This window comes from Eubalaena glacialis, chromosome 11 (assembly GCF_028564815.1).
Source record: "Eubalaena glacialis isolate mEubGla1 chromosome 11, mEubGla1.1.hap2.+ XY, whole genome shotgun sequence".
In the NCBI taxonomy this organism is placed as follows: domain Eukaryota; kingdom Metazoa; phylum Chordata; class Mammalia; order Artiodactyla; family Balaenidae; genus Eubalaena; species Eubalaena glacialis.
Window position 1 is genome coordinate 74,000,781 of NC_083726.1, and position 24,108 is coordinate 74,024,888.

The 24,108-nt window shown below is 35.6% G+C and overlaps 1 protein-coding gene across 1 annotated transcript in view; it reads right to left on the bottom strand.

Moving 5' to 3' along the window:
- The window catches only part of MUC19 (mucin 19, oligomeric), a 117,169-nt gene that overhangs the window by 58,669 nt on the left and 34,392 nt on the right, over window positions 1–24,108 (bottom strand). Inside the window, 6 exon segments of the mRNA XM_061206671.1 lie at window positions 5,866–5,931; window positions 6,328–6,414; window positions 7,294–7,470; window positions 9,590–9,664; window positions 9,943–10,041; window positions 23,967–24,011. Of these exon segments, the coding sequence (XP_061062654.1) occupies window positions 5,866–5,931; window positions 6,328–6,414; window positions 7,294–7,470; window positions 9,590–9,664; window positions 9,943–10,041; window positions 23,967–24,011 (549 nt within the window).

A 24,108-nucleotide genomic window follows, 5' to 3' on the forward strand; every position in this document is an offset into this window, starting at 1 on the left:
ATCGGATTTTAAATGCCACATTAGTCTTGTTTAGTAATGGAGAACACCTGAACTGTCAGATCACTGCCACACTCTGTGACACTAGTTGTATCACCTGACGTTCCAGGTGTACCTGTTATAAAGGGGAAAAAATGGAAAAGTCTCATTCACAGAATTTCTTAAACTATGAGATAACCAATTCTGATTTAAATTAACTTCCAACTAAAGATTACAGAAGTGTCTACTTTTCCATATCAATAATAATTATTACCCTTTATACATTTCAAAAAAATGTGCTTTGACATACATTTATTCATTATTTCATTTGATCCTCATCACAATGCTGCTCAACAGATTACATTACTCAGTTTTTACAGATAAGAAAACTAAGGTAATATAGGTTAAATGATTCACTCACTTAATTACATGATATTGATTCTAGGAGTAGTGTTTGCATATGGGCACTGCTTGGGCAAGTTGTTTATTTTATTTTTTTTTCACATCAGAAATGGTTATTGAATGTTTATCAAATGGTTTTTTTAGCCTCTATGTAGAAAACTACTTGTTTTTATTTCTCTTAGAGCTATTAGTACAATGAACCATTTTAATGGATTTTGTAATTTTGAAAAGCTTTCATTGAAAGCTAATAGGAATTATTATTAAACATTATTTTAATACACTTTTGGATTCTAATTTTAGCCATTTGTCTTTTGCTATGCAAACTCTTTAGATGCTCTGTTTTTCTTTTTTTTTTTCTTTTTGCTTTTTTATTTCCCTTTTGATAGTTAGAAAGGTTATATTTTATAGTGATATTTTTATATAATCCCATTAGCATCCTCCCAATTTTCTTTCAGATAGTGTCTATTGGTTGTCCCCTGTAGGCAGCAATAAAATTAACTCATAATTTCTTCTTTCCTTGTTCCCTTTCTCTTCTGTAGTTTCCAATTTAAGTAAATACCATTTTCTTTCTTAATGCTCATGTTTTTACTTGGTCATTTATACTTGGACGTTTTTACTTGGTCAAATACGTAACACTTATCTTCCACCTTTCTTTCAACCTTTGTTATAGTTTTAGAGCTACAGTTAAAAATAGTGTTACAATCTTTTTGTTTGTTTTCAAAGCATCTTTTTGCTGCTTAACACTCCTCCAGTGATTTCATTATGAAGGGCTCATGGCTACCTAATTCCCTGAATTCTTTCATGTTCCTATAGCTTTAATACTTGAATTACATTTAGTTAGCTATGAAAACCTTAGCCCACATTCTCTTTCCTTGGGGATCTAAATGCTATTCTACTCTTGTCTAATGCTAACCTGATTTTCTTTCTTTTTTAATAACTGTCTTTTTCCTCAACATCCAGAAAATTTCTTTATCTTTCAAGCCTAACATTTTTCTAAAATAAGCCACAGAATTGACTGTTCAGGAATGATTCTTCCAGGTAGGTCCTTTCAACGTGTAGATTTGAATTTCTTTTTTTATTACAGGAAACTTAATCTGATTTACAATTTTAAACATTAGTTCTATTTCATTGCCTTTTCTTCTCCAGAAACTGCAATTATATATATATATATGTATATATACACATATATATATGTATATATACACATATATATACATATATATATATATATAATATTTTTGTCTGTTTCCTATAACTATGTCCTACTCTGATCCACTTTACCTTTTTTAAAAGTGTCTGCAATTTTTGGGGGGGCGGGTGGTGATCTTTCCAATTCTACCCTCTAATCCCTTTCCCATACTTTCAGTCATTTATTCTCTGTTGGGTACCTTGTTATTTGGTCTTTACTTTCAAGAAAATTTTTCTTTTTCTTTCAATATCTCTCCTTAGTTTTCCTCAATTCCATCCAACTGGAATTTCCTCAATTCCAATCCAATCCCAATTTAACATCTTCCTACTATTTATCTGTTTTTACCCTGAGTTTTTTAGTTTATAGCTTTGATGTCTCTTTATATCTTCAGTTGTTTCTTTTTTAAGTTTGTGTTAATGTTATGTTTTTGAAACTGAGCAGAACCCAGATGGCTCCCCCAAGTACAAAGGCCCTTCCATGTCCCCTGCCTCTTGTTTGTAGAAAATCTTAAATCTCCCAGGCCTCCCTGAGTCACAAAAGAGCAAGTTCAAGCAGTTAATGATTAGGGAATAGAGTCATAGAAGCTTTCAGTGTCCGGTGCACATTCCTGAGTTGTTTTACAGATAACTATGACTGCCACCAGAGGGAAAAAGCTAACTTCATGATGACCAGAATGTACCCATGACATAGGCTGGCCTATGTCAGCCATCTATGGCTAGCACAATTCCAAGAACTGGCCTCAAGAGAATGGGATTAACATTATTGCTCATAATAATCTATATCTTTGTGGGCATCAAAATAATTATAACTTGCTCTGCCTACAAATGTAAGCAGGCAACTAAAATTATCAACAAAGAGATGCTACAGACCCATGTCAACATCTTCCACTCTAAGAATATGGTGCCATATGTCAACATGAAGAAGTTACAGAACATGGACCTTCACCCCTAATCCCAGGGAAATAGAATGATGTCTGACAGTGGGGATTTGTAAGAAGCTCCTTTGCCCCTTTCCTGTTGCCTGTTTCTGTTCCTCTCAAACCTTATAGAAATGAGATCACTAGGCAACATTTAACTTAACTCCTGACTTATGCCCTAATGAATGCACACAATACCTTGCCTAACCTGTTGATTCTTTCCCTAGATTAAAGCAGTAGGAATGAAGAATTAAGTAGTTAAAGAGTGACTAGATTTCTACCCCCAGACTCCCCCTTAGCAATTCTGCAGGTAGACAATGCAAGCAAGAAAACATCTGAAGAAAGATCATGAGGAGTCAGGCATTCTGCAAGCAATGGAAAATGATACAGAACCTAACATTTTGCCTCAATGATTCACGGAGATTCTTTCCCCGTTTTCCCTTTAAAAACTGTCATGGCCGAGTAGAATCTTTGGAATTGGTTCTATGACATGAGTCCGCCTTCTCCTCAGATTGCTGGCCTTCTGATTAAAACAACCTTTCTTTTCTACCAACACTTGCCTCTCAAGTATTGGCTTTCAAGCAGTGAGCAGCCAAACCTGAGTTCAGTAACATTTTAGTGTTCCTCTGCTTTATGACTAGATTTTTAGAATTTGCTTGCTATTGCTGAAAATTTCTGAAAATGTATACAAAAGAATAGTTTAAAGTAGATATTGGAATTTAATTTTTTTCATATCTTTTTTTTTGCATTGTGTTTTCCTAAAACAGCAATAGCAGGAGATCCTATGCAGCGAGGGCACAGAAGAAGTGAGGTTCATCAGATTTCTCAGATCAAGGGCTTCCTCTTGTTACATTGAAGGGAAGATTCTTTTATAAGTGGAGCTTTTCCTTTTTCTGTCTTCTAATTTTTAATTATTATACTGCTTTCTTGAGACCCTGAGCATTTTTTTTTCTTTTTCCATTGACATTCATTCTCCAAGGATTCCTTCACCTTCCAATATGCCTCCTTCCCCTTTACAAGCAGTTGCATGCCTTCCCAAGACTGCCAGTTTTCATTCCATGAACTCTCCAATCCTTTATTTCAACCTCACATTCACAAATGCTCTAACTTTCCAGATCCCAGATCTCTCAGTATTCTCTAATCAAGGTGAGGACCTTTCCTTCTGGATGTGAACCCAGTTGATGCTACCTACATTCTACCACTATTAAAGACCTCTCTATACTTCCCTGTTCTGATGTTCTGACCTGAATCTTGGTTCCTCTATGAGTCCCAGAGCCCTCCTTTCCAGTCTCGAGGTTTTAGTCTTCTCTGTCCCCTCTAAATATTCTAGATGTGGGCTCTGTGTTGATATTTCTGGTTGGTGAAAGGAGGTATGTGTAGCTTCTAATATATGCAGCCACCATTTTCCTCTTTTTAAAAAAAATTTTTTTCACAGGTTCCTTGAGTTTAAATGCTACTCAATTCTAAGAGCATCAGTGCAAATTAAGGATCAGATCCTTAGTCCAGATCAGACACTGATGAGGGAGGTGTGGTTGAGAACTGCTGAAAAATCAGGTCTAGACTTGCCTGACTTCCCAGGACTTGTGGCTCCAGTGCCTGGTTCCCCAGGGGTGTTGCCACCTCCAGCTCCGTGGATTGGTCCAGGCAATACCCTAGGCATGGCTTAATTTTATAATGGGAGAAAAAAGCTAGCTAATTAAAATATAAAATTGATCATTTTATGAAGATGGCCTGTGTAAGAACAAATAAAATTTTGAAGAAGAGGCTTAATTCTCTCTATTGAAAATAAGGGAAGAGACTTCCCCTTTCCTTTTCTTAGAGTATTTACTTTAGAATATCTGTAAATGAAAGTTCTTTTCAGTGTCTTTGAAATGTATGTAAATCTTTCAAAAAAACTAAATAAGCCTCTTGTCAGCTTAATGACCCAGAAATGTCTTTCTCAAGGACTTGAGCACTATCTCTTTGAAACGTAAACATCTAAGAAGACAGTGGTCCTTCCCCCTCTGGATACAAAACTTCCTCCTATCATCAAGATAGAAGTTTATTTTTCTGTTGTATAAAACCAGTTATTAAATAACCAGATGGTCACCCAATTGCTAGGTGAATTTAGAATGAATTATGTGTAATAAATGGTGTTGTCAAGTTCTCTTACTTAAGGACTATTTTTCTCGAGAACATGCATGTAGCAGGTTGTATTGGCTTGGTGAGATTTCTTTCTGTCTTTATAGACCTTTAGTGAATTGGCTATAATTTGCATCACATTCTGGTTTAATGCTTATTCAATAATAAAACTGTTTTCTTTCTCTTCTACCTTTGTGGACAGGGTCTCCGGGTTGGGAGATTTTGTTTTCAATTCTATTTCCCCAATGCCTGAAATATGATTGCTGTTTATTCCCCTGAAATTGAATACATCCCTAAAATTTCACTCAGCTTACTTATGTTTTGAGTATATTTGCTCAAGTTAAAGTGTATAGTTATAGACAAAGAATGTCTCCTGCCATTCCAGTAAACAAAGAATGTTGCCTGCCATCATGCCATCAGCTACTGCGGCCTCCCCCACCAACAGTGCGCCCTCAGGGGAATTCAAGATGGAGAAAAACAGGATACTGGCCCTACATAGTTAAGATGAACACCTAAGGAATAATTTCAATAAGCCTAGACTCTTGCAACTTCCCATACACAGAAAAGCACTAAAATCATTAACTTGAGATGTCTGTTTTTTCTATGATTAGCTGTAATCTTTTGATGTAAGACTACATGTACTGTTTTCAGCAAAAATCCTATATATCCTGGCTCCTCCCTTACCTCTTCGGAACAGTTCCTCAGAGCTATCTGAGAGGCTGTCTCATGGGCTATAGTCCTCAATAAGGTCCCTAAATAAAACATAACTCACAACTTTTAGGCTGTGTGCTTTTCTTCAGTCAACACAGTCATAGTGTACTGATCATAATGTCATATTCTTTTCAAAATAGAATAATTCTGTTGTCTTTAACCCCAACAAATCAGCTCTCTTACTAGAAGGTCCTCTTGAGTTCCCACTTCAACAATTGTCACTGAACATTTCCTCGATTTAGATTATCTTCTATCGGAAATGGTTTTTGCCTTTGTGTGTATATAAATATTCATTTCTCCTGCTCAAAAATCAAGTTCTAAGAGAATAAGTATCTTACTCTACTCCTCTCCTACTTTCTCTAAGGCACCCAGTGTGATGTGGGCACACACCAATAAATAACTCTTGATTTATTTCTTATCTTCATCAGTTTTGACATCACACAAATAATAATAATTAAATTTTCCAGAAAACCTTGCCTCTGACAAAATTTTAAGTAAAGAAATCACATTTCTATTGCCTGGTTTTATTCTGATTATGTTCATTCAGTACCTGCTGCTCCAGAAGTGTTTTCACCAGCAGCTCTAGTGGTGGCAGCATTTTCCCCTCCAGTTGTTCCTAATTGAAAAGAACAATGGTTCTCAGTGGACATTAGTGTTGCCAGATATAGCATATCAAAATAGAGGACACCCAGTTACACTTGAATTCCAGATAAACAACAATCACATCCCAATTATTGCATGGGGCATACTTATACCAAAAAAATTTCTTATTTATGTGAAATTCAAATTTAAATGGCATCCTGTGTTTTATCTGGCAACTCTAGTCTACATAGATGGTTGTGATGAAAATGCTCAAACTATCCATATTCATTTGTCCTAAAATTATAACTGTTAAAGCCATAGCCATTCCTCAGTTCACCTAAATTCCTCATGAGAACTTGGAGTCTCAGCTAAACTCCTGATGGAGCACCACCAAAGTGTCCAGGTGACCTGCACCTTGACTCTGACCTGCCAGTTGGTCTGGAACTAGGAAAAGGTGGTCTAGCTGTGATGCCACTGCCAGTTTCAGTGGTAGTTCCAACAAATTCTCCTGTTACACCTGATAAACAGTATTGGGAGAGCATATATATTATTATGACAATCCAGTACTCTAGTGTTTTGAAGGGAAGATTTGGAGAAAACAGGAAAAAATCTTCTTGAAAATGTTAATCATGTTTATACTATTCTACATCCTACATCTTTTGTTGGATGGTATGTTATTAACTAACACTAAGTGCAATCAGTGGTATTCTGATGAAAGACTGTCCTTTTTGACAAAAGTCGTGGCCTCAGTGAGATCCTCTACTCACCTAACTTACCTTCAGATTGTGTCACTTCACTGCTTGGTGCTCTAGTTGTTTCACCAGCTGATGATCTGGTAGTCTCTTTCAAAATAAACAATATATATCAAATTACATATATATTATATATATATAATATATATATATAAAGATCTTTAGTTAAGCAAACAGAGTATGCTGTTCTCTGCTTTCAAAAGACCTGTCACACTTATACATTCCCAGTTCACTCTTTCCAAAAATTGATCATAAGAATCATCTGGGTTGCTTATTAAATATACAGATACACGAGCCCAGTGATTCTCAGCCCCAGCCTATACATTGGAAGCAACTGTAAGGCTTTTAAAAATTACTTATGCCTGGGTCTTTCCTCCAGGAGTTCTGATTCAATTACTCTGTAAAAGCCTCTTCAGTATGTATTTTCAAAAATTTTTCTAGTCAATTCTTATTTGTAGCCAAGATTGCAAACCATGACTTTAGCCCCACTTCACATTCACAGCCTTAGAAGTCCAAAGGCAGGAGTCTTAGAATCTGAAACATAACACACTTTGCTATAAATCACCTCTGAGCTAATGTTAGAGAAACACTGCCATTAATCCCATAAATGCAGGGATAGTGAGGTCACGAATATGTGCATTTACCAGTAACTAATAACTCAGAAGTGCTGGCAACTTCCCTAAGGTCAGTAAGAAGATGCCTCAGACTTCCCATTTCAATACCTGCTTGGCCTCCCGGGGTTGTGCCTGGGGTAGGTGAGTCTCCACTTGTGCTCTTGTTTCCATGCGTGGTTGTGAAACCCTCTGATACTCCTGGGGTCCCTGACACAACAGCAGAGAATGAGTATTACTTCCACTGTTGCCGGATTCTACATACCACTCTTCTCTAATGTGACAGAATTGAGGTTTCTCACATAAAAGACATCTTTAAATGATCCCTATGATTTCTGTGACTAGATGGTCTTATACCACATAGAGCTTAATCATTAGTTCAACCTGCAATATGTTCAGTGCCATTTAACAGGGGTTAAGGAGCACATCCTGAATTGCCTAATTTCCCTGGGTTTATTGTTCCTGTGCTTGGTTCGCTGGGTGTGCCGTCTTCCTCACCTCCTGTTGTTGGTGCAGTAGGACCCCTGTTCCTGCTAGTAAAGAATAGCAGTTTGAAAAATACCCTAGACATAAATCAACTCATGTAATCCTATAAAAATCCCCTGAGGCAGGTAATATTACTATTCTCACTTAACAGACATGGTTAAGTGACTTGCTCCAGGTCACCCAGGCAATCTAGACCTAAGTTCATACTCTAACATGTGCTTCTCAGAAGATCTGTGGTAAAAGAACAATTATGTAAAATTTCCAGTCTTCCGTATTGATGCTTTGGAAAAATGCCATGAAAGGAGAGAAATAAAATCTAAAAAAATAAATCCATACACAACATAAGCTTTTATTCAACAAATATAAAAATTGCTGTGTCAAATTGCCATGTTTCTAAATACTTGTTTTCTGTTTCTGTTCTTATCATTTCATGGACCAGTAACAAACAGTTCTGGATTGCATTCATTTGCAGACCAAACTTTGAGAAGCCCTGGACTGACTTGTCATTATCACCCAAATAATTCCCATTCAAATTCTAGAAAATATATACTAAATAGTCATCACTCTCAAATTTCAGTCAATTCACTGATCTAGTTGGAATTAAATAGTTTCTTAATTTGTGCTACTGTAGCTTATATCTTTCAACACATTATTTTTTATGCAAACAATATCTTATTCCAAAAAGTTTTTGACATAAATTTTAAATTGAGAAATTTACTAAGGGAAAATAAATGTAGGAAAAATAAAGTCAGGCCATGGATTAGTTAATAAATGCATAAAGAGAAATTCCATGCAAACACTATAGAAATGGTTTTTAATGGTATATAAAGGAGTTTTGATTTATCCCAAAAGCAATCTGAAAAGTTGAAAGATTTTAAGTAGTGGAGTGGTATGATGACAGTTGAGTTTTTCTAAGTTGAGTTGCTTTGCATTCTGGTGTGGTATCGACTAAAGTGTAAATTGGGAGGGAAGTGGGGAAGGGTGGGAAAGTTCTCAACATTGACAAGCATCCATTGCCTAAAGGGCTTGTTAATACACTGTTTGCCTGGCTCCACACTAAGAGCTTCTGATTCTCGGCAGGTAGGCCCCCAAATGTTGTGTTTCTAAAAAGTTCCCAGGAGCTGTGGATGCTGTTGGCCTGGGAACTGCACTTTGAGCACCACTGTATTAGAGGAAAGTGAGCGAGGTGGGTGCATGTAAAGACTAGGTGGAAAATGTTTAACACCTGAGCAAAAGCAGAGGCAAATGTGATGCACAAAGGAAGTTTGTTATTCAATATTTAAAGTCACTAACTTGCAGCATAAGGGACAGGGTGAACTCAGGCTTGTTTGTTTTTAATCAAAATCATCTACACTTAAAGAAGTCAATAATATTTTATTCATGAAACCAACAGTAGTTGAAATTTAGTCAGTGATGCACAAGGGCAAGCATACTTTCACTGACTTCTCTTGGATGTTTGCTCTTAGGCACAGATCGCAGAATTGTGGAGCTATGACAGAGGAGGCTAAGGGTCTGGGTTCTAATCCTGCCTCTGCCAGTTTTGAGAACTTTTATTATTTTCTTCCACTTTGGAAAAGACACCTAACTACCATGATGTTAATGTGGATTAAATTACATATTACATATTTCAGCATAATTCAGAAATTTCAGTGTGCCGTAGAAATGTCACTAATATTTTGTTAACATATAAATGTTAATTTTTGAATTTTTCCCAAAGTTATCCAGATAACTTAGTGCTGACACCAGACCCCTGTTATCTAATGAACTCAGAGTACAGTTGTTCTTGACTTGAAAAGGAGGACTGCTTGTGGAAAGAAGCTATGGACTCATTTCTTTGTTTCACCTGCTCTGAAGCCTATGTCACTTGTGCTTCCATCTTCAGTGCCTGTGGTTGCACTTACTGATCCTCCAGTTGACCCTGATGAAGGTAAAGAAAAACAAAGTTTTTTCTATTAAAAAAAGTGCGTGCTGTCGACTCTCAAGGTAATGGGTGTATATGATTATAACATGATATTCAATAAGAAAGTAACTTGTGCAAAAACTAAAAAGTCTACATTTTAATTACATATAAAGAACATCCAAATCTGATTATACATAAGTCAGATACATTTATTTTGTAAAATATTGCACTGAGCAGCATTGCCTGAAACCAGCTGCTTAGGGGTGGCTAGTATATTTGTTCTGAACTTAATTTACCTGATATGAGCCCAGGACTGGTGACGGTGGGGCCCACTGCTCCTGTGGTGCCCACACTTCCAGGTGTGGAGGTGATAGGCACTGGAGTTCTAGTAATACCTGAGAAAAACATAAAGTGAACTTCTCGTCTCAAGTTTACTTGGCCTTTAATACCAATAGGTGATTTAACTGTTCAGTCAATTCCTACTATAGAAAATAGAATCATGAATCCAGTGACTTTCTGCAAAGAGTCCCTAAGACTTTTGTTCCATTATTACTTTCCTACTAAGATTTTGGTTTAGTTCTTACCATATGTTTTTTAACAAAGTCATGTTATCTTTTCCCACAAAAGAACTTGGGAAGAGGTAGGTCTGAAATTGTTGATACAGCAATAAAAAGTATGGATAAGCCTCTACTAACAGGAATATATGAGAATCCACATCCACTTGTCTTCATGGTTTAATTACCAAAACTGATAGATAAAGCATTTCTGTTCTCATTAATTTTGACATCCATAACCATTACAATTTCAGTTGATTTTTCCATTACTTGCAGATGAACATACACGCTAAAGTACTTGATGTTATGAATTACTGTGTAACAGATTCTTTGTTGCCAAGACATAAATGATAATAGAAAGAGCTGCCTTTACCAAAATATTGATAGCTCTGTGTATTACAAAGTAGTAATCCACCCTAACAATTTTCAAAGTGACTGTGTCCATTTATTTTTACCTCATGATAAAATTGATAATTTATTTTATTATTTTAACCTCATTTGTTTTTCACCTCTCAATAAATTTAATAATTAAAATAAAATCTTGAAATTAATTTCCCAGCTACTGCTAAGTTTTTTGTTTACTTCTAAGAACCATTTACATTTTTTTTTAATTAATTTATTTATTTTTGGCTGTGTTGGGTCTTTGTCTCTGTGCGAGGGCTTTCTCTAGTTGTGGCAAGCGGGGGCCACTCTTCATCGCGGTGCGCGGGCCTCTCACTATCGCGGCCTCTCTTGTTGTGGAGCACAGGCTCCAGACGCGCAGGCTCAGTAATTGTGGCTCACGGGCCCAGTTGCTCCGCGGCATGTGGGATATTCCCAGACCAGGGCTCGAACCCGTGTTCCCTGCATTGGCAGGCAGATTCTCAACCACTGCGTCACCAGGGAAGCCCCCATTTACATTTTTATAAAATCGTTTATAAATGATTAATTTGCCTTTTTTCTTCAATGGATTCTATTTTACTTAAAATAAATTTGAAAGATAATCTTAAGGAGTATCTATAAAATTTGCCGTAATAAACAAAAAATTCAGTACTGCAAAGTTTATTTTTTGCAAAATATCTTATTTCTGAAAAAAGTTTAAAATTCATAAAATTGGTTTTAATTAAGGAAGCAGTATGTTTGTGATTGATTATTAAAAATACTAAACTCCTCTGCTAAAATTTAAGTTTATTTACATAATGAATTATTCTTTAAAAAATTGTAGCTAGTAATAAATTTGACTTTACTGAGTATTTATTATGTATTACACGAAGCTGCACTATCACATCTACTCAAGTCCTGTAATGTAGATATTATATTTTTCCTACTTAAAAAGTAAGAAAACTAATCTTCAGAGTGTTTGACAGACTAAAACTAGGGTCATACAGCTAGTAAGTAGAAGAGAAGAGATTCTAGTTCTTATTTATCTGCTTCTGCTTCCCACTACACCCAGCTGGCTCTCTGTAATATCCTGGTACAATTATCTTCTTTCTATGATTGATGCAATTTTAGAATAAGCACATTATACAAACAAATAAAATTTATATACAACTTATATAAATTCTGATAAAATTTAATTTTTTGAGAAAAGAAAAATGCATTTTAAGATATCAAATTGTTATGTAACAGTAACCTACATTTTAATTATATGAATTAGTATCCCATTTAGTCAATGAGCTATTTTTAGGTTTAATAGAAACTTATTAAATAAGTTATAAATTTATTAAACTTATTAAATAAGTTATAAATTTATTAGAAACTTATTAAATAAGTTATTATAAGTTTTAACACAAGTCCCAATTTGAAACTGGAATCTGCAATTATATGCTACTACTTCAATAACTGATTTAAATTAAATTTAACTTTTTTTAAAATATCAAAACACAAAAGCCTTAAGACTAGAATCTAGAAAACCATGTCCTGGATTTTAATCCTCTCTCTGCTACTTATTACCAAGTGACCTTCAATACACAACTTAACCTTTTGTGCTTCCATTTCCTCATTTATAAATTGAGGAAAATAATGGTGCCCACTTCATAGAATTCTATATCAAATGAGGTAATATGTGTCAAATAATTATAATAGTGCTCAGTAAATATTAGCTCTGTGTCAAGATTTGTCAAACTAAACAGGAAAAAAACATAATTGCATAATTTTTCTTCTAAAAATAACATACTTATTGCAATGGTTGGCTAAGCATCTCTCAGGGCATTTTAACCCTTTGAAAGCCTTTACTGTATAGAAAAGAAGATAGATATATAAGGCATGGGAAAAAGCTTAAGCTTTGCATATTGCTTCCTTTGTGCTTTTAAAGTTTTAAAGTCAAATACATCATCAATCCTCTTCTGAGCACCCAGGTCTTTCTCCTTCTATCTGGCAGGAATGCCTTTGATCCATCTGAGAAGGTCATTTAAATTTATGGAAGGAACTTTAAAATAACTTGTACAATCCTTTCAAGTTATAGGTGAGAAACAAAAACAAAAAAGTAACTAATGGCCAGTGAAAAGTACTTGATACAGGGAAGTATTTGATCTAGTACTTGATCAAAAGTACTTCACCCAGGGAACAAGATAATGGAAAAAAGGTGCCCTTCTGCACAGTCTCTTTTTGAAATAAATCTTACCTATTCAAGAATCATAAGTTTTTTTTACATACCACATTGATATCTTAAGACAATGCAGAAAATAGAAATAGAAGAGTTTTGGCTAAATTAAATTAACCCACTAATCATATTGGTTCAATTCAAAAGGACAAATATATTATCCAAAATGAAAGTACATTTAGAACATTGAGACTATAAACCAAATTTCTGGGTAAAATGGGTTCTCATGTCTAAGAAAGAAATCCTTCCATCTATCATAGACAGTTCATGGAGAGGCAACACATGTTCAAAATGATGTGTCTTCCTAGCTATATTATATCTGGAAATATTACATTTTGTTTTTCAGTGTCTATTTAAATAGTTTTAGTTGAGGCATACTATATTTAGAAAGAAACAAGAAACTTGCTAGTGATGATGACTAAACTCTTATTTTGGGATCCATTTTTCTCATCACTGATCAAGAGAGCTTCACCACTAGAAAGCTAAAAACCAAAAATCATTATGTGGTTATGAATTCATCACAACTTGTCAAATGCTGCTCAACTTTTAAATCACTGATGTCAGTAAAAGAGATGGGATATGATTTTCAAGCCTACAATTTGTGCAAGGCAATTTCTCCACAAAAAGCATCCTTACTTCCTTTAAAAAATGTTATAATCTGATTTGCAAAGCAGAAATAGAGACACAGACATAGAGAACAAACGTATGGATACCAAGGGGGAAAGGGTAGGGTGGGAGGAATTGGGAGATTGGGATTGACACATATACATAATTGATGCTATGTATAAAATAGACAACTAATGAGAACATACTGTATAGCACAGGGAACTCTACTCAATGCACTGTGGTGACCTAAATGGGAAGGAAATCCAAAAAAGAGGGGAGATATATATATATATGTGTGTGTGTGTGTGTGTGTGTGTGTGTGTGTGTGTATAGCTGATTCATTTTGCTATACAGTAGAAACTAACACTGTTGTAAAGTAACTATATTCCAATAAAAATTAAAAAGAAATAAAGGAAAAAAAGTGTTCTAAAAGCAAGCACTTTAAACTGTTTTATTTTTACTATGGCGTGATGCTTATTGGATGAATTTATAAAACCAGTTTTTTTTTAAATTATGTTGATGTGCCTTAAAATGAAATGTTTTATTCTTACATGAAAAATGAAGATCAATAGAACATTAAACTTGGCTTTTTTAAGAGCTTCAAAATAAGACTATCAATAAACATACTCGTACTTCTGAGATTTTACTGATTGCCATCCTCACTTTAAGTAGATTCTTATGATACTTCAGTCACCAGCAAATGGACATGTTATCTCTTATGACTGTTAAAATTCAAAAATGTTACATTTAATTCTCAACATTTTATACCCAGTCCAGGAATCTATAGCACAAGTTGAAGTATAAAATTTATGGTTGGTGTGGTTCCAGAGGGGGGACCTTCAAGACGGCAGAGGAGTGAGACATGGATATCACCTTCCTCCACACAAATACATCAAAATACAACTACATGTGGAACAACTCTTACAGAACACCTACTGAATGCTGGCAGAAGACCTCAGACTTCCCAAAAGGCAAGAAAATCCCCACGTACTGGGGTAGGGCAAAAGAAAAAAAGAAAAAACAGAGACAAAAGAATAGGGATGGGACCTGCACCTCAGGGAAGGAGCTGCAAAGAAGGAAAAGTTTCCACACACTAGGAAGTCCCTTCACTGGTGGGAACGGGGGGTGGGCAGGGGGAAAGCTTTAGAGCCATGGAGAAGAGTGCAGCAACAGGGGTGCATAGGGCAAAGAGGAGAGATTCCCTCACAGAGGATCGGTGCTGACTAGCACTCACCAGCCTGAAAGGCTTGTCTGCTCACCCGCCGGGGTGGGTGGGTGGGTACCGGGAGCTGAGGCTCAGGCTTCAGAGGTCGGATCCCAGGGAGAGGACTGGGGTTGGCTGCGTGAAGACAGCCTGACGGGGCTAGTGCACCACAGCTAGCTGGGAGGGAGTCTGGAAAAAACTCTGGACCTGCCTAAGAGGCAAGAGACCATTGTTTCAGGGTGCACAGGAGAGGGGACTCCTTCCCCATCTGCCCACAGAAGGCAGAGCACCACCTAAATGAACTCCAGAGAAGGGTGTGAGCCATGTCTATCAGCGCAAACACCAGAAACAGGCATGAAACACTAAGGCTGCTGCTGCAGCCACCAAGAATCCTTTGTGCAAGCACAGGTCACTATCCACACCACCCCCCGACCCCCTGGGAGCCTGTGAAACCTGCCACTGCCAGGGTCCCATGACCCAGGGACAACTTCCTCAGGAGAACACATGGCATGCCTCAGGCTGTTACAACGTCAAGTCAGTCTCTGCCACTGCAGGCTCACCCCGCATTCCAGTTATGAGTACTGTACCCCTCACTCACCCTGGCCTGAGTGAGCAAGAGCCCCCTAATCAGCCACTGTTTAACCCCCTCCTATCTGGGCAGGGAACAGATGCCTGAGGGTGAACTACTTGCAGAGGTGGGGCCAAAACCAAAGCTGAACCCCAGAGCTGTGTGAAAAAAGAAGAGAAAGGGAAATTTCTCTGTGCAGCCTCAGGAGCAGTGGATTAAATCCCCACAATCAAATTGATTTACCTGGCATCTGTGGAATACCTAAATAGACAACGAATCATCCCAAAATTGAGGCGGTGGACTTTGGGAGCAATTGTAGACTTGGGGTTTGCTGTCTGTGACTGATTTGTTTCTGATTTTTATATTTATCTTAGTTTAGTTTTTAGCAGTTGTTATCATTAGTGGATTTGTTTATTGGTTTGGTTGTTCTATTCCTTTTTTTTTTTCTTTCTTCTTATCTTTCTATTGTAATAATTAAAAAAATTTTTTTTTCTTTCTTTTTTCTCCCTTTTCTCTTGAGCTGTGTGGCTTACAGGGTCTTGGTGCTCTGGCCTGGTGTCAGGCCTGAGCCTCTGAGGTGGCAGAGCTGAGTTCAGGACATTGGACCACCAGAGACCTCCTAACCTCATGTAATATCAGTTGGCGAGAGCTCTCCCAGAGATCTCCCTCTCAACACTAAGACCCAGCTCCACCCACTGGCAAGCAACCACCAGTGCTGGACGTCCCATGCAAAACAACTAGCAAGACAAGAGCACAACCTCAACCATTAGCAGAGAGGTTGCCTAAATTCATACTAAGTTCACAGACACCAAAAAACACACCACCGGACGTGGCCCTGCCCTCCAGAAAGACAAGATCCAGCCCCACCCACCAGAACACAGGCACCAATCCCCTCCACCAGGAAGCCTACACAAGACACTGAACAAACCTCACTCACTGGGGCAGACACCAAAAATAATGGGAACTACAAGCCTGCAGCCTGCAAAAAGGAGACCCCAAACACAGTAACTTAAGCAAAATGAGAAGACAGAGAAACACACAGCAGATGAATGAGTAAGGGAAAAACACACCAGACCAAACAAATGAAGAGGAAATAGGCAGTCTACCTGAAAAACAATTCAGAATAATGATAATAAAGATGATCCAAAAACTTGGAAATAGATTGGAGAAAAAACAAGAAACGTTTAACAAGGACCGAGAAGAACTAAAGAGTAAACAAACAATGATGAACAACAAAATAAATGAAAATAAAAATTCTCTAGAAGGAATCAATAGCAGAATAACAGAGGCAGAAGAACGGATAAATGACCTGGAAGATAAAATAGTGGAAATAACTATCGCAAAGCAGAATAAAGAAAAAAGAAGGAAAAGAATGGAGGACAGTCTCAGAGACCTCTGGGACAACATTAAATTCACCAACATTCGAATTATAGGGGTCCCAGAAGAAGAAGAGAAAAAGAAAGGGACTGAGAAAATATTTGAAAAGATTATAGTTGAAAACTTCCTTAACATGGGAAAGGAAATAGTCAATCAAGTCCAGGAAGCACAGAGAGTCCCATACAGGATAAATCCAAGGAGAAACACACCAAGACACATATTAAACAAACTATCAAAAATTAAATACAAAGAAAAAATGTTAAAAGCAGCAATGGAAAAGCAACAAATAACATACAAGGGAATCCCCATTAGGTTAACAGCTGATCTTTCAGCAGAATCTCTGCAAGCCAGAAGGGAGCAGCAGGACATATTTAAAGGGATGAAAGGGAAAAACCTACAACTAAGATTACTCTACCCAGCAAGGATCTCATTCAGATTCGATGGAGAAATTAAAACGTTTACAGACAAGAAAAAGTTAAGAGAATTCAGCACCACCAAACCAGCTTTACAAATGCTAAAGGAACTTCTCTAGGTAGGAAACACAAGAGAAAGAAAAAACCTACAAAAACAAACCCAAAACAATTAAGAAAATGGTAACAGGAACATAAATATCGATAATTACCTTAAATGTAAATAGATTAAATGCTCCAACCAAAAAACATAGACTGGCTGAATGGATAAAAAAACAACACCTGCATATATGCTGTCTACAAGAGACCCACTTCAGACCTAGGGTCACATATAGACTGAAAGTGAGGGGATGGAAAAAGATATTCCATGCAAATGGAAATCAAAAGAAAGCTGGAGTAGCAATTCTCATATCAGACAAAATAGACTTTAAAATAAAGTCTATTACAAGAGACAAAGAAGGACACTACTTATTGATCAGGGATCAATCCAATAAGAAGATATAACAATTGTAAATATGTATGCACCCAACATAGGAGACCTCAATACATAAGGCAAATGCTAACTACAATGAAAGGGGAAATCAACAGTAACACAATCACAGTAGGGGATTTTAACACCCCATTTTCATCAATGGACAGCTCATACAAATTGAAAATAAATAAGAAAACATAAGCTTTAAATGACACATTAGACAAGATGGACTTAATTGATATTTATAGGACATTCCATCCCAAAACAACAGAATGCACTTTCTTCTCAATTGCTCATGGAACATTCTCCAGGATAGATCATATCTTGGGTCACAAAACAAGCCTCACTAAATTTAAGAAAATTGAAATCGTATCAAGTATCTTTTCTGACCACAATGCTATGAGACTAGATATCAATTACAAGAAAAGAACTGTAAAAAATACAAATACATGGAGGCTAAACAATACACTACTAAATAACCAAGAGATCACTGAAGAAATCAAAGAGGAAGTCAAAAAATACCTAGAAATAAATGACAATGAAAACATGATGGCCCAAAACCTATGTGATGCAGCAAAAGCAGTTCTAACAGGGAAGTTTATAGCAACACAATCCTACCTCAAGAAACAAGAAAAATCTCAAATAAACAACCTAACCTTACACTTAAAGCAATTAGAGAAAGAAAAACAAACAAACAAACAAAAAAACAAATTTAGCAGAAGGAAAGAAATCATAAAGATCAGATCAGAAATAAATGAAAAAGAAATGAAGGATGTGATAGCAAAGATCACTAAAACTAGAAGCTGGTTCCTTGAGAAGATAAACAAAATTGATAAACCATTAGCCAGACTCATCAAGAAAAAAAGGGAGAAGACTCAAATCAACAGAATTAGAAATGAAAAAGGAGAAGTAACAACTGACACTGCAGAAATAAAAAGGATCATGAGCGATTACTACAATCAACTCTATGCCAATAAAATGGACAACCTGGAAGAAATGGACAAATTCTTAGAAAAGCACAACCTTCCAAAACTGAACCAGGAAGAAATAGAAAATATAAACAGACCAATCACAAGCACTGAAATTTAAACTGTGATTAAAAATCTTCCAACAAACAAAAGCCCAAGACCAGATGGCTTTACAGGCGAATTCTACCAAACATTTAGAGAAGAGCTAATACCTATCCTTCTCAAAGTCTTCCAAAATAGAGCAGAGGGAGGAACACTCCCAAACTCATTCTACAAGGCCACCATCACCCTGATACCGAAACCAGACAAAGATGCCACAAAAAAAAGAAAACTAAAGGCCAATATATGCAATATTTGCATATATGCAAAAATCCTCAACAAAATTCTAGCAAACAGAATCCACCAGTACATTAAAAGGATCATACACCATGATCAAGTGGGGTTTATACCAGGAATGCAAGGATTCTTCAATATACACAAATCAATCAATGTGATACACCATATTAACAAATTGAAGGAGAAAAACCATATGATCATCTCAATAGATGCAGAAAAAGCTTTCTACAAAATTCAACACCCATTTAGGATAAAAACCCTCCAGAAAGTAGGCATAGAGTGAACTTACCTCAACATAATAAAGGTCATATATGACAAACTCACAGCCAACATCATTCTCAATGGTGAAAAACTGAAACCTTTTCCTCTAAGATCAGGAACAAGACAAGTTTGCCCACTCTCACCACTATTGTTCAACATATTTTTGGAAGTGTTAGGCACAGCAATCAGAGAAGAAAAAGAAATGAAAGGAATCCAAATCGGAAAAGAAGTAACACTGTCACTGTTTGCAAATGACATGATACTATACATAGAGAATCCTAAAGATGCTACCAGAAAACAACTAGAGCTAATCAATGAATTTGGTAAAGTAGCAGGATACAAAATTAATGCACCGAAATCTCTTGCATTCCTATACACTAATGATGAAAAATCTGAAAGTGAAATTAAGGAAACACTCCCATTTACCATTGCAACAAAAAGAATAAAATACATAGGAAAAAACGTACCTAAGGAGAGAAAACACCTGAGTGCAGAAAACTATAAGACAGTGATGAAAGAAATTAAAGACAATACAAACAGATAGAGAGATATACCATGTTCTTGGATTGGAAGAATCAATATTGTGAAAAAGACTATAGTACCCAAAGCAATGTACAGATTCAATGCAATGCCTATCAAACTACCAATGACTTTTTTCACAGAACTAGAGCAAAAAATTTCACAATTTGTATGGAAACACAAAAGACCCCAAATAGACAAAGCAATCTTGAATAAGAACAACAAAGCTGGATGAAGCAGGTTCCCTGACTTTAGACTATACTACAAAGCTACAGTAATCAAGACAGTATGGTACTGGCACAAAAACAGAAATAAAAATCAATGGAACAGAATAGAAAGCCCAGAGCTAAACCCACACACATATGGTCACCTTATCTTTGATAAAAGAGACAGGAATATACAATGGAGAAAAGACAGCCTCTTCAATAAGCGGGGCTGGGAGAACTGGACAGCTACATGTAGAAGAATGAAATTAGAACACTTCCTAACACCATACACAAAAATAAACTCAAAATGGATTAAAGACCTAAATGTAAGGTCAGATACTGTAAAACTCTTAGAGGGAAACACAGGCAGAACACTTTCTGACATAAATCGCAGCAAGATCCTTTTTGACCCACATCCTAGAGAAATGGAAATAAAAACAATAATAAACAAATGGAACATAATGAAACTTAAAAGCTTTTGCACAGCAAAGGAAACCAAAACAAGAAAAAAAGACAACCCTCAGAATGGGAGAAAATATTTGCAAACGAAGCAACTGACAAAGGATTAATGTCCAAAATATACAAGCAGCTCATTCAGCTCAATATCAAAAAAAAAAAAAAACAAACCGAACAACCCAATCCAAAAATGGACTGAAGACTTAATAGACATTTCTCCAATGAAGATACACAGATTGCCAACAAACACATGAAAGGATGCTCAAAATCACTAATCATTAGAGAAATGCAAATCAAAACTACAAAGAGGTATCACCTCACACTGGTCAGAATGGCCATCATCGAAAAATCTACAAACAATAAATGCTAGAGAGGGTGTGGAGAAATGGGAACCCTCTTACACTGTTGGTGGGAATGTTAATTGATACAGCCACTATGGAGAACAGTATGGAGGTTGCTTAGAAAGCTAAAAATTGAACTACATATGACCCAGCATTCCCACTACTGGGCATATACCCTGAGAAAACCATAATTCAAAAAGTGTCATGTACCACAATGTTCATTGCAGCACTAGTTACAATAGCCAGAACATGGAAGCAACCTAAGTGTCTATGGACAGATGAATGAATAAAGAAGACGTGGCACATATATACAATGGAATATTACTCAGCCATAAAAAGAAATGAAATTGAGTTATTTGTATTGAGGTGCATGGACCTAGAGTCTGTCATACAGAGTGAAATAAGTCAGAAAGAAAAAAACAAATACCATATGCTAACACAATATATGGAATAAAAAAAAAAAAAAAGGTTCTGATGAACCTAGGGGCAGGACAGGAATAAAGACGCAGACATAGAGAATGGACTTGAGGACATGGGGAGAGGGAAGGGTAAGCTGGGAAGAAGTGAGAGAGTAGCACTGACATATATATACTACCAGATGTAAAATAGATAGCTAGTGGGAAGCAGCCACATAGAACAGGGAGATCAGCTCAGTTCTTTGTGATCACCTAGAAGGGTGGGATAGGGAGGGTGGGAGGAAGATGCAAGAGGGAGGGGCTATGAGGATATATGTGTACATATAGCTGATTCACTTTGTTATGCAGCAGAAAGTAACAGGACATTGTAAAGCAATTATACTTCAATAAAGATGTTTAAAAAATAAATTAATTAAATAAAATAAAATTTATGGTTATGCAGTTAATTGAATGAACAAAGATAACCAAGTGGTAATATCTGAGCCCCCATGTTACAGGTTTTTGATGAAACTAAATCAATGATTATTTGAATAATTTCTAAGTTCCTACCTGTTTTGTATGATATGGGCATATTCTCAGAAAAGATGTTGTGGAATAGTCAATGAGGAGCTAAGCATTAAACCACTAATAATTATTTTAGAATTGAAATTTAATTAATATACAAAATTTTAGGTGCCTCAATTCATCTGGGAAATAAGCAATTACTAATTTATTCCAGCATCATATAAATTGCTAATTTATTCCAGCATCATATAAAGCTACATCTACATTATCCAAAAATTCTGGAAAGTTACTACTGATTCTATAACTTGATAATCAATGTTTTCTCTATATTGGGATTATTTGACTAAATCTATTTAAAATTTATTTGATTTGTGGCACATTTACAGAATTTTAACATGAAAAAAATAAACTTCTAAAAACTACTTTTTTCTCCTGATTTCAGATTAACGTTGGGGCAAGCCTTAATGATTCACACCTGTGAAATTATAATTTCTGACTATAATTTCTTGCTTTCACGGATAAAAAGGAAAAGACAACCCTTTTTTCTCTCTACGTCATACCAGAAAATCCCTTTTTCCTCTGATCTTTGTAATGCTGGAAAAAATATTTAAGTTCTTTGTATCCTCTCCCCTGTAAAATATGAGGGCAAGTGTGTTGTGGAGGATTGTGGAATCAGGGGATTTTTGAGATTTAATGAGAAATTGAATAAAAAGTTCTTGATATAATGACTAAAATATAGTAAGCACTCATTAACAGTTATTATTTGCTATATATTGTAATACAGTATTAAGATGATGTTTTAGTAAAATAATATTATACTAACAGAGCATGAAATGTCTGTTGCAGTTTCAGTGAAATTAAATAAAACATTAGGATTTGGTAAGATTTGGTAAGGTTAAGCATTAAAAGTCATAAATAATACCAACTGAATTCAGGAAAAAAATCACCAAGCTAATCTTCCCTATAATTAAACTCTACATTAGATTTATAATTTTTTAAATGCTATGGTGGAAGCAATTGATGAGATTTCTGTAGTGTTTTAAGGTTAATTTTACATCTAAAACCTCATCAGTTGCTAATGATGAAGTAACAAAAACTCTAGGTAATCTACTCATGGCCTTCTGTTTTATATGAAAAGTTTGCTTGCTACAATACAGAATGTTGACAAAATTAAATTGCCAGAATATTATGTTCAAAACCGAATGCTTGGGAAAGAAAAGGCAATAAAAGAAAATATATGTATAAACTGGAAAAAATCAAACCAGTCTTCTTAGTTCTGATTGCCTACTTTTAATGCAAGATGCAGATATCAGCATCATATTGAAATAGTTGTCCAATTTGCTTATGACTCATGCATGACTACACAATTCATCAAATCAACAGTCAAGAATACTTTAAATGGCCTCAAGATTCAAAAGTTTTAGTAGCTGAGTGAATGATTTTATTTTAACTGAAAGAGACCTATATAACTGAACCAAATTACTTATCTTAGAAACAGAACAAGGCTGAGAATTAGGAATTCAGTCCATTGTTTATGGCTGAGATAATACATAGGTAGAATATCATTATGCAGTATATATTAAACAACTATTGGGATGAAATTGTTACTAAGCCTTCAGAAATAAATTTACAATTATAGAATAAAGAAAAATATTTCTGAAACATGTCAGTCCTTCTAAAATTACATTGAAAGAGCCAGACCTGCTAATGATATTCAACATAAGAGAAAGTTTGATAGAAATTAAACATGTCAGTTGGGCACTTTAATGATATTCCACACTATGATGGTGATAAAGTTACATGTTTGCCCTTTGAATATAAGCAACATGTATTAATCACCAAATAAATCAGACAACACTAAAAATTACAAAAGTACCCCAAATTAGTCATAATTCTATATCATGATATAAAATTATAATCAAAAAGTAGTCTTGATTTTACACTCTCTTTGTATTCTACAAAAGAAATATTAGCTCCAATGAATGAAATGTATGAACTATAAGATTCATCAGTATAAATAATATCTAATCAATAGTCTAATCTTCACTAGAAATTCTGTGCCAAAAGAAAAAACCTGAATTACAAATTTGGGACAGGGAAAAGAAGAATCATCCATTCATTCTACAAATATTTATTGAACACTAACTATTATATAGCTTGGGACTAAGTGCAATTGGGAATACAAGGATGGCAAACCATTATCTGTGACTTCAAGGATGTTACCTAGACTTCTTGTGGTGATCATTTTGCAAAATATATAAATATCAAATCATTATGTTGAACACCTGAAACTAATATAATGTTAACATGCCAATTATACCTCAATAAAACATTATGTTTTAAAATATATATGTATATACAGAGACAGACAGATTGGAGAAGGTAAAAAATAACAGGAGGAAGAAAAATAATGTTAATTGAGGGGAAGAAAAGGGTCCTAAGTATAGGAGAGTGGGTCTGTTGATTCTAATATGTAAAAAACAATTTTAATATATGTAAAAGCCTATATTTGTCAGTTTATAGGCTTGTCGATTCACCTACCTATTATTTCACTGCTTGATGTAGTAATCCCTGGAATGGAAGCTGCTGAATTGGAGAACATAATGGAAAAAAATAAGTTTCATGTGGAAGGAAAATTGTGTTACTGATAGCATCTATGGCAATATATAAAATGGATCAACTT